At 37.4% G+C, this 16,086-nt stretch overlaps 1 protein-coding gene and 1 non-coding gene across 8 annotated transcripts in view; one reads left to right on the forward strand and one right to left on the reverse strand.

Moving 5' to 3' along the window:
- The window catches only part of WDFY3 (WD repeat and FYVE domain containing 3), a 281,383-nt gene that overhangs the window by 121,591 nt on the left and 143,706 nt on the right, over positions 1-16,086 (forward strand). For all 7 annotated transcript variants that reach the window (XM_066281026.1, XM_066281031.1, XM_066281029.1 and 4 more), the window contains 4 exons: positions 3,506-3,667; positions 10,441-10,633; positions 11,670-11,856; positions 12,922-13,088. In XM_066281026.1, the coding sequence (XP_066137123.1) occupies positions 3,506-3,667; positions 10,441-10,633; positions 11,670-11,856; positions 12,922-13,088 (709 nt within the window). The remainder of the gene's footprint in view (positions 1-3,505; positions 3,668-10,440; positions 10,634-11,669; positions 11,857-12,921; positions 13,089-16,086) is intronic.
- TRNAS-GCU (transfer RNA serine (anticodon GCU)) lies at positions 1,994-2,069 on the reverse strand. Its single transcript has one exon. It is a non-coding gene; the product is annotated as a tRNA-Ser (tRNA).

Genomic DNA, 16,086 nt, shown 5'->3' on the forward strand with positions numbered 1-16,086 from the left:
AAAACAAAAAAAAAATCAGTACAACAAGCACAATCGTACATGCAGTTTACTCAGTGTCACAAAATGACCAGAAACTGTAGTTCGCATCACAACTGCTGTTAACTAAGCTAATATCTAGCTAGGATGCTAGAGAAATGAAAAATACAAGTAGGCCCCTAGGCTTACTTAATTTTATCCAAAATATTTTGAACTTCGTGGATTAGTCTGTGGGCTGCACAAAATTGTTCAGCGGGCCGCATGCAGCCCGTGGGCTGTGAGTTTGAGACCCCTGATCTAAGGGCACTTAGCTAAATAGAAATAAATGACCTAGGAAATACTTTTATTTTTTTTCTAAATTTCGAAGAAGAAAATATTGTCATTTTTAGTACAGTATATATTCCCTTACCACTTTATTTTTCTGGAGATTGTTTTTTCCCCTCTAAGTCAACTTTAAACATTTGTCTTGATATGTGTTGCTTGTAACTCATTTATGAGCTGCTTGGATACCTGATTTTTGTCCTATGATGTTTTTGAGATGAAGGAAATTTATTCAGCCTTTTACAGTCCAGAATATAATGACCTATCAAAGTCAATACCAATTTTGAGAGTGTCTATTGTCTAAATTACAGTGGGCTTTTAAACACCTCATTAATTTCGTAACAATTTATGAAGGTGACTTTGACACCATCACAACAGAAACAATGCATGGTTCTTTATAACCATATCCTGAAACTAGTCACTAGCTCAGAGTAAGTAGCACTTGGACTTTTCCCCCCTTGGAATTCACTGTTTGTTTGTTTTTTAATCAGAAAAAGAATCAGACCAACTTACCCTGATTTACCTCGTACTTTGAGTTTTAGCAGAGAAGCCTCGCATCCCAAGAAACCTTTCAGTTCTGGGCAAATAAAGACATGTATTCACCCAAAATAACTCTAAGATAGCCCTAAAGTGGACCATTGTTTCCATGTATCTGTGCTTGTACAGTACTAGATGACTATCAAAATACCAATCTTCTCTGTTGTTTATTGTAGTTATAGTGCCTCTATATTACTGTACCAAAATTTGGTTTGGTTTAGAGAACAGAATGTAAAATAATTTTAATAGCCATGTTTTGGTTTGCTTATATTTTCTATAGATGCTGTATTTTTCTTTCTCAATTGTGAGCAAAAACTATTCCTACCATAATACTTAACAAACACATAGTAGAAAATCATTAAATGTGGATTAACTGAAACATGCACAAATGGATAGGCTGCCTTAAAAGTGTAAGAAAATACTAGGGAGAGAAACCTAGTCACTTTTTAAAAATCACAAATGTTTCCAATTACCATTTTGGATTCCAAGTTGTACTTTTAGTCTACATGAAGATGAAAAATTATATCTTTTTTGCTTAATGGGAAGGGAAAGTTACCACTAATCTAACTGGGAAAAGAGACAGTTTAAAGGGAATTTTTATTTGTGTTTTCAGCTGACTTTTTTGTTCATATGCCATTTTCTCTTGGATTTCAGTGAAATACAGAGATGACATCAACATGTAGATGACAGAGATGAGGTGGACGAAGATAATACTATAAAATGCAGTCATGAGGCATATGTTGTGCTCTGAAAATAGAAATGTGAGCATTATAAACTTTGTAGGTAAAGATAGGAGGAAAGATGAGGAATTAGTGAAAATTTCAGACATGAACAGACATTTTAAACTGAACATTAGAGGGAATTTTTTTTTTTTTGTATTTTTCTGAAGTTGGAAACAGGGAGGCAGTCAGACAAACTCCCGCATGCACCCGACCAGGATCCACCTGGCATGCCCAAGAGGGGGCAATGCTCTGCCCATCTGGAGCGTCGCTCTGTTGCAACCAGAGCCATTCTAGTGCCTGAGGCAGAGGCCATAGAGCCATCCTCAGTGCCCGGGCCAACTTTGCTCCAATGGAGCCTTGGCTGTGGGAGGGGAAGAGAGAGACAGAGAGGAAGGAGAGGGAGCGGGATGGAGAAGCAGATGGGTGCCTCTCCTGTGTGCCCTGGCTGGGAATCGAACCCAGGACTCCTGCACAGCAGGCCGGCGCTCTACCACTGAGCCAACCGGCCAGGGCAGCTTAAACTGAACATTAGATGTATAGAGACATGGGATGTCTAAAGAATAAATTTAAGTGGAAAGAGCAGAGAGTTTTTGAATATTGGAGATTGAAATGGTACTGAAATCTGAAATCTGGTTCTGTTATTTCTTTATTTGTAACACTTTGAGTCTCCACTGCCAACAAAATAAAAATCAAACTGGAATGGGAGACAATCTACTTAGGTCATTGAACATATCCACTGTGGACCACTTACCTAGCTTTCTAACCTAAGGCTGGGCATGCACTTCAATTGAAAAGTAAGGGTCATGCAATAACAGAATATGCGTCAGGGATGATTTGAGAAATAGATGAGATAATGTATTTAAAGTGGTTAGCCACAGGCCTGGGCTGGTTTGCTCAGTGGTTGAGTGTCCACCGCCTGGCATGAATGTCCTGGGTTTAATTCTCAGTCAGGGCACAGGAGAAGCACCCATCTACTTTTCCACCCCTTCCCCTCTCGCTTCTCTCTCTCTCTCTCTCTCTCTCTCTCCATCTCTATCTCCATCTCTTTCTCTATCTCTTCTCCTCCTCTCCTGCAGCCATGGCTCCAGTGGAGTGAGTTTGCCTTGGGCGCTGAGGATGGTTCCATGGCCTCCGCCTGAGGCACTAAGAAGAGCTTGGTTGCAGAGCAACAGAGCAATGCCCCAAATGGGTAGGGCACCACCCCCTTGTGGGTTTGCTGGGTGGATCCCAGTCAGTGCGCATGTGGTAGTCTGTCTCTGCCTCCCCTCCTCTCTCTGAAAAAAATTAATTAATTAACTGCTTAGCCTCATGTCTGTTATATTATAAACACTTATTAAAGATTACACATTACTATTGTGGCTTTTTGGTAGTCAGCAATTTTGGGTTCAGGTTCCTGAAACATAATGTGCCATATAGTCTACAATATGAATAATGTTAAGGTGACAGTAATTACTAATATATAACTTAGTTCTTGATATGTCAGTGCCTTTATTACCTATTTAATCTTATTAACTCTAAGAAGTATGTACCATTATATCCATTTTCTAGGAGAGAAATGTGAGGTCCAGCAAAATAATTTTGCCAGATTCATGGTTAAGTTCCTTTTTTCTAAATCCTAAAACTTATATTCTTTTAAACATGCTACCTCTTAATAAGTAAATAGCAAACTTAATACTTTAATAATAACAAATAGACACACCTCAGTATTTGATAAGAGCAAATTTGTCCCGATGGGAAATGAGCATTTGTCAACATGCTCAGCATACATTCATTTTTAATTTTTTTAGGCATTTTAAGAGTTACTTTGATATATTATTTTCTGGGTTAAAATTTAAAGTTAATGATTTTAGTTTCTGGCTTATAATTTGTGAGTTTACTTAATTGTACCAATTACAATTATGTCTGTCTTTCTGTGTATCTACTTACTTATTTATTGGTTTGTTTTCCAGAAAACCGTGGACTGCATGACAACGATGTCAGTGCCTTCCACTCTGGTTAAATGTTTATATCTGTTCTTTGACCTTCCACATGTGCCTGAGGCAGTTGGAGGTGCACAGAATGAGCTACCTCTAGCAGAGCGTCGTGGACTACTCCAGAAAGTTTTTGTACAGGTAGGAGGGTGCTGTTTGCCTGGCCATCTCTACCACTGTTTAAAGTGAGACAGGTGCACTTTTTAAACAGATGCCTTCTACTTATTTTTTTTTGTAGTATTTCATATTGTTTATTACAAACTGACTCTATCTCATGTAATTGTCATATTTGTTGAATCTGCACACTTTTTTTGAGTATTTGAGTGAGGCATTAACAAGTTTATTTTTCTGACAGATCCAACTATTAAGGTTGCCTTTGATATAGCGATATCATCTGTGAATAAACAAGGAAAACTTTTATTGATAAATCCTTAAGTTTGGAGTAATATTTCTTATAATGTTAAGAAATTCTCTTTTGTTGCTGTCTATATACAGGAAGTCCCTAACCTATAAACATATAACTTAGAAAAGATGGTTTATTTTAGTGGCTGCTACCTCCTCTACTCCTTTCTGGTAAATCTCTCTTTTCCCACCATTGTCACCATTCCTTTAATAATATTACTGATGAACAAAGCTTTAAATAGACCTTTGTTACCTACTCTGGAAATATTATCATTGTTTTTATATCTTTTCTTGGGAGAAAATTTTCAAAGTGAGCCAACATATAAAGTATAATGTGCCCATGGGACCTAATATAGTATTTAAAAACATATATTTGACACAAAAAGACAAATACTATCTGATTCCATGTAAGGCCAATAGCCTCGGCCACCATCTCAGCCGCCTGGCCAACGCAGGTTCGCGTTTAATCTGGACAGATTATAAAGAAACTGCAGAGCCAAAAACTGGTGGATCATTTTCCTTTATTCTAGACTCATACCGGCCAGCTGCCGATGAGTAAAAAGCAAACACATAGGGCGCCAGAACCCGCTCACATGTTCCTCTGGTTCCACAACCAGGAGAATCTTTCCGGTTTTCCTAGAATCAAAGGCCCCACCAGCCTTACTCACCTCTGTTCCCCATCTCCTTCTCCTACACAAACTGACTCCTTCCGCATTGTGCCATTTTGGCTGCTGCTTCTCCTCCATGTGGCCTCTCTGCCTGAAACAAAGTGGTCTCCTCAAAATGGCCTACTAGCTCCTCCTTTTACAACTTTTCCCCAGGACAACCCCTTCATTCAGCACACATCAGCATAACCAAGCCCTTTTCCAAGCACGAAAGGCAATTAGCTGTATCATGTGAGAGCAGTGGCCATCTTTAACAATAAGAGTGAGAAAAAAAACAGAAAATACAGATTTTACAACTCATTTGTCCAACATTCCTCTTAGGTGTAATTCTATAAAAGTGGTCAAACTCTTAGAAAATGATTTGATGGTTGACAGGGACGGCGAGGTGGGGAAAAGAGTTGTTTTCAGTTGGTATAGTTTCAGCTTTGCAAGATGAAAGTGTTCTAGAGATGTATTGCTCAGTGTACTTACAGTTTTAACACTACTGTACTCTATATTTAAAAATGATTAAGGTGCAAAATTGTATGTTATGTGCTTTCACTTCAACAAAAAACAACCCCACCCCTTGTCCTGTCTTGAGTGGCTCAATGGACAAAGTGTCATCTTGGAAGGCTGAGGTTGCAAGTTTGCCCCCACCCTCCACCACGCCCATCCCAGCAGGGCACTTAGGAGAAGCAATCAACGAATACACAACTGAATAGAACAGGGGTCGGGAAACATTTTGGCCAAGAGAGCCATGAACACCACATATTTTAAAATGTAATTCCGTGAGAACCATACAACGACCCGTGTACATTACACATTATCCAATAAAAATTTGGTGTTGTCCCGGAGGACAGCTGTGATTGGCTCCAGCCATCCGCAACTATGAACATGAGTTGTAGGAAATGAATGGATTGTAATACATGAGAATGTTTTATATTTTTAAAGTTATTATTTTTTTTATTAAAGATTTGTCTGCGAGCCAGATGCAGCCATCAGAAGAGCCACATCTGGCTCGCGAGCCATTGGTTCCCGACCCCTGGAATAGAACTACTAAGTGGAAAAATGAGTTGATGTTTCTCTTTCTCCCTCTTGCCGTCCTTCCTCCTTCCCTCTTCCTCTCTCGTCAATGAATTTTTTTTTAAACCCACTCCTTGAATCCAGTTTTCTGAAATTATGTAACCTAAGATGTAGATTTCTTACCTCTAAAATGAAGGTAATGATGCCTATCTACAGGGTTTCTGTGAGATTAAGTGAAATATCGTATTTCCCCATATATAAGACCCACCTTAATTTTTTGAAGCCCAAAATTATGTCAAGTTACTGAACTCAAGTTTTTTTTTTGTTTTTAATTTTATTTATTTATTTTTTACAGAGACAGAGAGTGAGTCAGAAAGAGGGATAGACAGGGACAGACAGACTGGAATGGAGAGAGATGAGAAGCATCAATCATTAGTTTTTCATTGCGCTTTGCAACACCTTAGTTGTTCATTGATTGCTTTCTCACATGTGCCTTGACCACGGGCCTTCAGCAGACCGAGCAACCCCTTGCTGGAGCCAGCGACCTTGGGTCCAAGCTGGTGAGCCTCGCTTAAACCAGATGAGCCCGCACTCAAGCTGGCGACCTCGGGGTCTCGAACGTGGGTCCTTCCGCATCCCAGTCCGACGCTCTATCTACTGCGCCACCACCAGGTCAGGCCACTGAACTCAAGTTTCATTCATCAAAATTCATACAACTCTTCATCACTTAGCTTGTCCTCATCTGTGTCTGATGACGACGCATCACCGTCTTTAACGAGCATAAAAACAAGTGTGAAAAAGTGGAAAATGCAAGTAAAAAATCTACAATCACTGTATAAGACACACCCAGTTTTTAGACCCCACATTTTTTGAAAAGGGGTCTGTCTTATACATGGGAAAATACAATAGCAGGCCCTGGCCAGTTGGCTCAGTGCATAGAGCATCATCCTGGCCTATGGATGTCCTGGGTCTGATTCTCAGTCAGGGTCAGGGTCCACATGAGAAGTGACCATCTGCTTCTCTCTCCTTTCTCTCCCCCTCCCTCTCCTACCCTAATCTCCCCCTTCTCTTCTTCTCCTCCTCCCATAGCCAGTGGTTTGATTGGTTTCAGCATGGGCCTTGGGCGCTGAGGATAGCTCGGTTGGTTTGATGGTCAGCCTCGAGCACTAAAAAAGCTTGGTTGATTTGAGCATCAGCTCCAGACAGAGGTTACCGGCTAGTTCCGGTCAAGGTGCATGTGGGAGTTTGTTTCACTATCTCCCCTCCTCTCACCTAAAAAAAAATATTAAAAAGTGAAATAATACATAAAGCTACAGTTCTCTGCTTAGGACATAGTAGATACGAAATAAAAGTACCTGTGATGGCTCTGTTGCCACTAGCACTACATGAGAACAGTGGGTGCAGTAGGTATTAGAGCCGGGTACAGATGACAGTTGCACCTTGTGTGACTGGTTTGTTTACTGGAGGAATGACTCGCCTCCATAGAGGAGCTGGCACTGGGAACAAAGGAGAGGAGGCTAAGGCAGTTTTAAAAAGGAAAAGATGGCATAACCAATAAAACACTAATTCAGGAAAGATTTATTAGGTACTTTTGTGCTCATGGCTAACTTAAATCTGTTACCTCAAAATATGCATGACAACCCATGGCTTCAGAGCTTTTGTCTCCCTCTGTCCCCCATCCCCATTGGAGATGTGAGCTGATAGCAGAAATAGGATTAGAACTCACGTCTCTCTGACTACTGAATTAGACTGGATGAGAAAAGCAGTGGGGATAAATCAAAGAGTAACTCTCATAGGAATTGAAATTGCTTTTAGACATTTCTGATTAGACTAATAGCCCTATTTCATTAAAGAAGTAATTAATGCTTTAGGCAATAAATGGGAGCTGAATTTTATATATTTAATACTAATTAAGTATAGCCAAGATTTCTTTTAAAACTTAAAATTTTTTCTTCTATATTTGAAAACGGTAGGTGCTTTCAACTAAATGTGAGATCACTTTAGCATATTGGAATCACTGAATGTGAAGGCCCAGAGGGATTTGAAGGAGAATCACTGGAACTCCCGGAACGGAAAGCGGGTGGCCCTGGCTGACCCCAGCAGGACCGCAGGAGGGTAGAACGAGCTCTCCACCTCCTCTTCCCGTGCTCCTTCGGGGCATCGCGTCACATCACTTCCCTTTATGTTTCTCATCACAGGCTCGACATTGTTTTCGTTATTTTGTCTAGAAAATCAAACATCAAATATTTTCAGAACACACAGTGTTTTTGATAGATGAAATTCCTATGTTTATATTATATGACAGATGGTTTCCTGGGACCTTAGCAGTGGTATTGCTTCATGTAGGCATTTTTGGTTTTTAGTTATTTTTTGTTTGTTTTTATTTGTGTTGCTGTGGCCAGTTATGGCTCCGCCACACTTGGTTGGACTTTGTAACAGAGACCCTACAAACAGAAGTGGTCGAGTAGGGCCAGGAGAGGAATGAGATGTAGATGCTTCAGTTTTCTAGTTTGTAAAATGAAAGGATTATACTAGGTTATTTGTAAGAATCCTTTTACCTTTGAAGATTAAGAACCAGTTATCTCTCTGGCCAGTTGGCTCAGCTATAGAGCGTCAGCACTGCATGTGGAAGTCCCGGGTTTGATTCCCTGTCAGGGCACACAAGAGAAGCGACCATCTGCTTCTCTACCACTCCCCCCATCTCTCTCTTTCTTTCTCTCTTTCTTCCCCTCCTGCAGCCATGGCTCTAATGGTTCAAGCAGAGTTGGCATGGGTGTTGGGGATGGCTCCATGGCTTCACCTCAGGCACTAAAATAGCTCTGTTGCCAAGCAACAGAGCAGTGGCACTGACAGGCAGAACATCACCTGGTAGGGGGCTTGCCAGGTGGATTCTGGTTGGGTGCACATGGGAGTTTGTCTCTGCCTTCCTGCCTCTCATTCAATAAAAAAATAAATTAAAAAAAATCAGGTATCTTAACAGTCAATAAGTTCAAGGAATTAAATCCAGTTTATTTTTGAGAACACAGATTTGATTTGGAAAATAAGTATTTTCTTTTGGGTTTTGTTTTTGTTACAAATTAGAGAAATGACATTCATTCTTTTTAGTAACGTAAGGGCAGTGTGAGAACCAAGGAAAAGTAAAATTCACAGTATACTCTTCTGAGCATCTATCTTTTTGCTTTAATTAACTATATTCTTTTTCAATATAGCTTTTATGTTGCATTTGATACATATGGGAAAAGATACACATATTAACAGGCATGAAGTATCCAACATTATCTCCAGCCATTATTTTGTGGGGCAAATGCCTATGTTACTGATTTTATAAGTATTTTGTTATTTGTTGAAATTCTTAATTCTTTATCATCTTGATATTTGGCATCTATGATTTAGAAAGCTCTTGTATTTATTTAAAATTTTGCACTGAAGGAAATAAGTAAAGCAAAACCACCTTTACTTTTTTAATTTTCCACTTGCAGTTTCCTTTCAGTATTATTCTGTATTGGTTCCAGTTGCACAGCATAGTGGTTCGACAGTCATACCTTACAGAGCAGTACCACCTGGCCCCGTACATAGTTATCACCGTGTTGCTGTGTTCATTGTGCTGTACCGAGTACTTTTTTCTATTGGCAGTTTCCCCACAGATAATGAGATACTCAAATTTCATGGAGCACTCTCTTTCAAGAAATTAAATTATTTCATAAATTATAGTTATTTCCTTATATATATTTAAAAATATTTAGATGAGAAAATGTAGCACAGGGAAGAAAAGTTAACTTTTCCTGTCACTGCATTGAGGTTAGAAGAAAATAATCCTTGGAATCTGTAGCTGAATTCCTTAGTTAGCAGGCTTTTAATGCTCTGATCACTTGTATACTGTATATTTTGTAATTCATGGTTGAGAAATAAGTTCTCATTTCAGAGATTAAGAAATTTTTAATCTTCTTTGAAAGGCTATAGAAAATTTTTGGCCACTGGCCATAATTAAAATAATTACGCATTAAGATGGTTTTGTTACTCAAATATTCTCTTGTATAGGAATTGGAACAGTTTGAAAGTACTTTTACTTTTTAAAGTTTCACTGTTTTTACTTTCTCATCTTACTAAAAGTGTCCTTTTTAGAGAAGAAAATTGCATTTCACCTGTAACAAAGAATTAAGAAATAAATTAGAAACCTAATTTCTATTGATTTATGCTATTGATACTTTAGGGGAAGGTATATGTAGGGCAGCTGTGTCAGGCTTGCTCATGGGGTATGCTCAGCAGGTATGCTGTAAGCACTTTGCCTGATTGGTGCGTGGGTGCGTAGCAGCGCCACATATGTGTAGCCTTTATAAGGCTATAGGTGCTTGTGCTCTAGAGAGATTGGGGATCAAGGGTGTGCGCACAGCTGTGAGGGGTCATTTTGTGGTTTGTTTGCCTGAGAGGCGGTTTCCCCTGCCTGTATGCTTGTCTACCAATGTGAGACTTTATTAAATAGAATGGTCCAACACTTTCTGGCAATGCAGTTTTTCTGCCATCTGCTAGAATCCAATGTGAACCTGTCTGGCCTCAGCCTCTGGCATTACAGTATGCAAAAATACAATAATGAAGAGAAGATAGTAAATGTAGAACTTTCTTTCTTAATAAGCTGATGAAGTAAAGCTGGTTTACACACTTATAAATTATAGTTATTTGTGTTAATGTTGCCTAAGTTAGAGCACTCATTATCGTAGCTTTACTAGTACTGCTCAGTTCTAACCCTGAAATTACAGAATTTTTAATGGTCAGATGTAGTTCTTTTCTGTCTCCTCCCTTTCCCCATTCATTGATATGCACATTATTTTGTTTGTTTGTTTGTTTTAGATCTTAGTGAAACTCTGCAGTTTTGTTTCTCCAGCAGAGGAGCTGGCTCAGAAAGATGATCTCCAGCTTTTATTCAGTGCAATAACTTCGTGGTGCCCGCCCTATAACCTGCCTTGGAGGAAGAGTGCTGGAGAAGTCCTTATGACCATATCCCGCCATGGTCTTAGTGTCAATGTAGTGAAGTATATTCATGGTGAATATCTTTGTTCATTTTAGGTGCTCTAAATTTCTTTCTCTTTTCTCTTTCTCATATGATCACAGATTTATTTTTATCTCTCAATTCTCCAAAGATTCTGTTTTAAATTAAAAGCTATATTTACCAAGAAAAAAAATTATTTTTTTAATGAGGCATTTCAAATGTAAAATAGTTTCACAAAAAGCATTGGATACATACAAGAGTTAAGATAATCTCATTGACGTGTAAATATTCAGTTATAATAGAATATAAGTTCTGTGTCATAGCCTATACTTTTACTGAAAACAAAAAGATTTTTTTTGAGATGCTGTAGTTAAGTCTTTCTAAAGATATTTCCTAAGTAAATAATAACCTGTTTGATGCAGCATAAATGAAATTAGGTGAATTATTTATGTCACTAAAAAGAAATTGTACATTGTTTCTTGCCTCAGTAACTGTGTTAAAATTCTTTAGCTTTTGTTATATGAAACTGGGTTTCTTTAGACAAATAAATCTCATTAAAGAGGAAAAGTCTTCTTTGAAATGTCTCCAGTTACCAAAGTCAATAATGGAGTATAATCATTTTAAACTAGTAATACATAGTATAGACATAATTTTTAAAACTTTGTTTCCTGAAGTATTTCTGTATCTCATTGGTCTATATTTTACTCTCATTTGAACTTTATTATTGGATTTGTTTTCTTAAGCTTAAAAGATAGTATTTTATTATTTTTACATCCTTTTACTATATTAATATAAAAAATAAAAAATATATTTGGCAGCAAGCAATCATTTTGTCTAATGATGAATTATCCAAATAATGATGTAAAAACTGTAATAAAGGTTAGCTGTTTTTCAGCACTTTCTGAGGGACCCTTTGTTTACTACTCACAGGCAGAGCCTTCCCAATAAATTTGAATCTTATATTTACTTTTAGAATATGTGACATTTATCTTACAGCATTTTATTATAGGCATGTTAAAATTTAATGTTTTATTGAGTTTTCTTAAGCAGTTGACATAAATAATGTTTGTTTATTTGTTTATTCTTCCAGAAAAAGAATGTTTATCTACATGTATTCAGAATATGCAGCAATCAGATGACCTGTCTCCCCTAGAGATTGTTGAAATGTTTGCTGGGCTTTCTTGCTTCCTCAAAGATTCCAGTGATGTTTCCCAAACACTCTTGGATGATTTTCGGATATGGCAAGGATATAATTTCCTTTGTGATCTCTTGCTTAGGTAAAACCCCACAATTCAAGAAATTTTATATGTCTTCTCAGTCTTTTTCATAACGTAGTTTTGTGGTTAGGAATAAAGGAATCAATCCCTTATTTAGTGTATATACTTTCTCTACTCTTGGCTTTAATCACGTTTTTTATTTCTGTTCTGCCAACAGAGTACAAAAAGTAAATTTAGAGTTACATCGGCAAATGTAGGCTGCAAACACGGTAGAATAAGTGGAGGTGGAATCTGAGGAAGTCAAGTTTAGATGAATTAATTAACATCTTCCTAAAGTAAAAACTCTTCTTGTTTATATTTTTGGTTTTTCTTAGTAATTCAGTGTTATAATGTAGTTAATAACGAGTTATGTAGACAAATGTGTATATTAAACAAATTAGTTAAAAAGTTTCACTAGGCCCCTTTTCCAAGCATATATGGAAAGTGGCTGGCTGCAAATTTGTAACATCAGTTTAAATCTAGTCACTATTAGTTAATACTAGGCAACCCCCAAGAAATAATTTTGCATATATGTCATGATTTACAAATGAGGACATAACAAAAGTTGATGAAATAACTATTTCACGTTACCAGGAGAGTTATTAATTGGCGCAAACCTTTGAGAACACAGTTTTACCAGATATGATCAAGTGCCTCAGAAATGTCAATACTCTTTACACAATAATGTCACTATGGTTAATCCTAAAGATGTAATCTTAAATTTAGATAAAGTTTTATGTATGTTAGTGCTCCTGTATTATGATTTTTACTAGCTGTCCCACCTTCCTCTCCCTAAATCTGTATTTGGCTCTCACGATCATTAAGATAGTGTCTGTGGAGAGTTTACCCTAACAGAGAAATGTGTAACACTAGCAAATGGTGGAAAAAAAGTTACAAAATTCTGCACACGGTTTGAAAATAACATTAAAACAAAACTTTCACATTATGTTTTTATATGGGAAAAATTGTAAGAAACTTCTTGGAATACTTTACACATTTACTGCATATAAATATGGAAAATTTCTTTCTGTATAAAATTTGCAAATATAACTAGAAAAAATATTTGCTAAATTATACTTTGCCTAGATTGGAACAAGCAAAAGAGGCAGAATCCAAAGATGCCTTGAAAGATCTGGTTAATCTGATAACATCCCTAACAGCATACGGTATCAGTGAACTAAAACCAGCTGGTATTACCACAGGGGCACCCTTTTTATTGCCTGGATTTGCAGTACCTCAGCCTTCAGGCAAAGGTGAGTCTTTTTTTTTTCCCATTTTACTCAGAGAAATAGATAAAGAATGAGTTAGCCTGACTTCACTCTTTGTTACTTGTATAATAGTAATCTGTTTTTCATTAAAGAAGGTGCTTTTTATGGTGTAAAATGTTTAATTTTTATTCATTTATTTTTCTGAAGTGGGAAGCAGAGAGACAGACTCCCACATGCGCCCGACCAGGATCCATCTGGCAGGCCCACCAAGGGGCAATGCTGTGCCCATCTGGGGCGTTGCTCCATTGCAGTGGAGTCATTCTAGCACCTGAGGCAGAGGCCATGGAGCCATCCTCAGCGCCTGGGCCAATTTTGCTCCAATGGAGCCTTGGATGCAGGAGTAGAAGAGAGAGATAGACAGAAAGTAGAGGGGGAAGGGTGCAGAAGGAAATGGGCACTTCTCCTGTGTGCCCTGACTGAGAATTGAATCCAGGACTTCCACATGCCGGGCCGATGCTCTGCTTAGCTAGCCGGCCAGGGCTTAATTTTAGATTTTTTATTGAGTGTGTAGTATTAGCTAATTGTGTTTGTAATTTATATTTTTCTACATGATTTCAAACATCTTTTTATGTGCTTATTTGCCATCTAATCTCTATTTTGGATAAGTCCTTTATAAGATAGATATATATATTGATAGATACAGATATAGATATAAATATAGATATAAATCTTTGTATAGTTTGAGTATGTTCTCCTGGTCTTGACTTGCCTTTTTCTTTTTCTTAGCACAGAAATTCTAGTTTTGATGAAATCCAGTTTATTATTGTTAAAATATTCTGTGGTTTTGCCTCATATTAAGAAAACTTAAGCCCAGTTTATTAAAATGTTCTGTTTTCTTCTGGAAGTTTTATATTTTAATGCTTACATTAAGATCTGTGATACATTAAGGTAATTTTTTATATATGGTAGGAAGTAAGATTTGTTTTTTCAATATGTATATCAAGTGTGCCAGGTTCCTTTGTTGAAAAGACCATATATGTGGGGCCTGTTCTTTTCTCTGCTTGATTAATTAGGGTGTCTTAACCACATTCTTGATTACTATAGCTTCAAAGTAAGTCCTCAAATGAACTAGTTTAAGTTGTCTAGTTTTGTTCTTTTCAAAATTATTTTGGCTCTTTTAGGTCCAGTTTAATTACTGAGTTATTTGAAAACACAGAATGTCTGCTGAGATACTGATGGGGAGTACACTGAATCTGTAGTTCAGTTTGTACTAGGGGAGAGTTGATATCTTCATATTGACTCCTCTAATCCATCAAGCTATAGCTTTTGGTTTATTTTAGTTATTATTTTTCTCTCAGTGATGTTTTATAGTGTACATTGTACAGGAGTTTTAATTCTTTTGTTAAATGTATCCTTAAGTATTTTTGTTATCTTAATTTCAGTTTGGATTGCTTGCTGCTATTTTGTACAAATGGAGTAGTTTTAAAAATTTCCCATTTTTTGCCCTGGCCAGATAGCTCGGTTGGTTAGAGCATCATCCTGAAGCACAGACATTGCTGGTTTGATTCCTGCTCAGGGCACATATAGGAAGAGATCTGTGTTTCTGTCTTTCTCGCTCTCTCCCTTCCTCTCTCTAAAATCAGTCAATCAATCAATAAATAAAGTTTAAAAAATCCTCTTTTACTTATGACTTAAGTTTGATTAGTTTTAGTGGACCTTGGGGGGGTACATTTCTTATTAATCTAGTTTTGGATAAGAGGATGGACTATTGTACAGGAATGAAAATTAGGAAGGCCAGTTGTGACGGTGTCCTGTGTAGCACTGACAGAATGAGGCAGTGATAGTCTACAAATCGTAACTCTGGTTTGAACTGTATAATTTGGGGCTGTGTACATTCTGATATATGTAATACTGTTTATCTTTTTGTCAATTATTTGCTCAGTGTACTGTGATTTCACTGGTTTCCCTTTCATTCCTCTTACCAAGAATTTTTTACTCATTTATTGGTAATTACATAGAAGAGGAAACATGATGAATATATTTGCCTTATGTTGCTTTATGCATAGCTATAATTTACCTACCTTATTTTTAGTGCTGTTTTTAGATCAGGTAAAACAGCTTTTAAAAATTTTGGATTCTTACCAGCAGAGAAGATTTTCTAAAGAAAGGAATTAAAGAAAAATGTAGCAATTCTTTAAGTAAGAAGTATTCCTGCTGTTTAATAACTACTCCATGGTGATTTTTTATCTTAATTATTCTAGAAACCCCATTGTGAGGTTGTATTTTATAATTCATGATTCCCCATAGCTTCCAAATTTGTTTCTTGAACAGAGCATGTGTTTTCAATATTTTTTAAATAAAAAATATATCTCTTCAAAAGAAAATAACTTGCCTGACCAGGTGGTAATGCAGTGGATAGAGTGTCGGACTGGGATGTGGATGACCCAGGTTCGAGACCCCGAGGTCGCCAGCTTGAGCGTGGGTTCATCTGGTTTGAGCAAAGCTCACCAGCTTGGACCCAAGGTTGCTGGCTCGAGCAAGGGGTTACTCGGTCTGCTGAAGGCCCGCGGTCAAGGCACAATATGAGAAAGCAATCAGTGAACAACTAAGGTGTTTCAATGTGCAATGAAAAACTAATGATTGATGCTTCTCATCTCTCCTTTCCTGTCTGTCTGTCCCTGTCTATCCCTCTCTCTGGCTCTCTCTCTCTGTAAAAAAGAAAGAAAGAAAGAAAAAGAAAGGAAAATAACTTTTTTTTTTTAAATAACTTTTTTTAAATGTAATTATGTCCAAGCTAGTAACCTGCAATTTCTGTCATAGGCTTTACTTTGAAGAAATCTTGGTCCAGTTTATCTCTGCTGGATGCACACATGGCCATGGCTGATGTTCAGTGGGCTTGCTTGAATGTAACCACTCAGATTGTTTAGCTAGCCTCCTTTCTTGCTAGTCATGCACAAGTGTAATTTACCCACTATTTTCTGTCTTATACTTTCTAAACATTTATTGTTACCCTTCTGTCTTTGCCAGCCCTACTGCCACAACC

Source organism: Saccopteryx bilineata, chromosome 5, assembly GCF_036850765.1.
Source record: "Saccopteryx bilineata isolate mSacBil1 chromosome 5, mSacBil1_pri_phased_curated, whole genome shotgun sequence".
Taxonomy (NCBI): Eukaryota; Metazoa; Chordata; class Mammalia; order Chiroptera; family Emballonuridae; genus Saccopteryx; species Saccopteryx bilineata.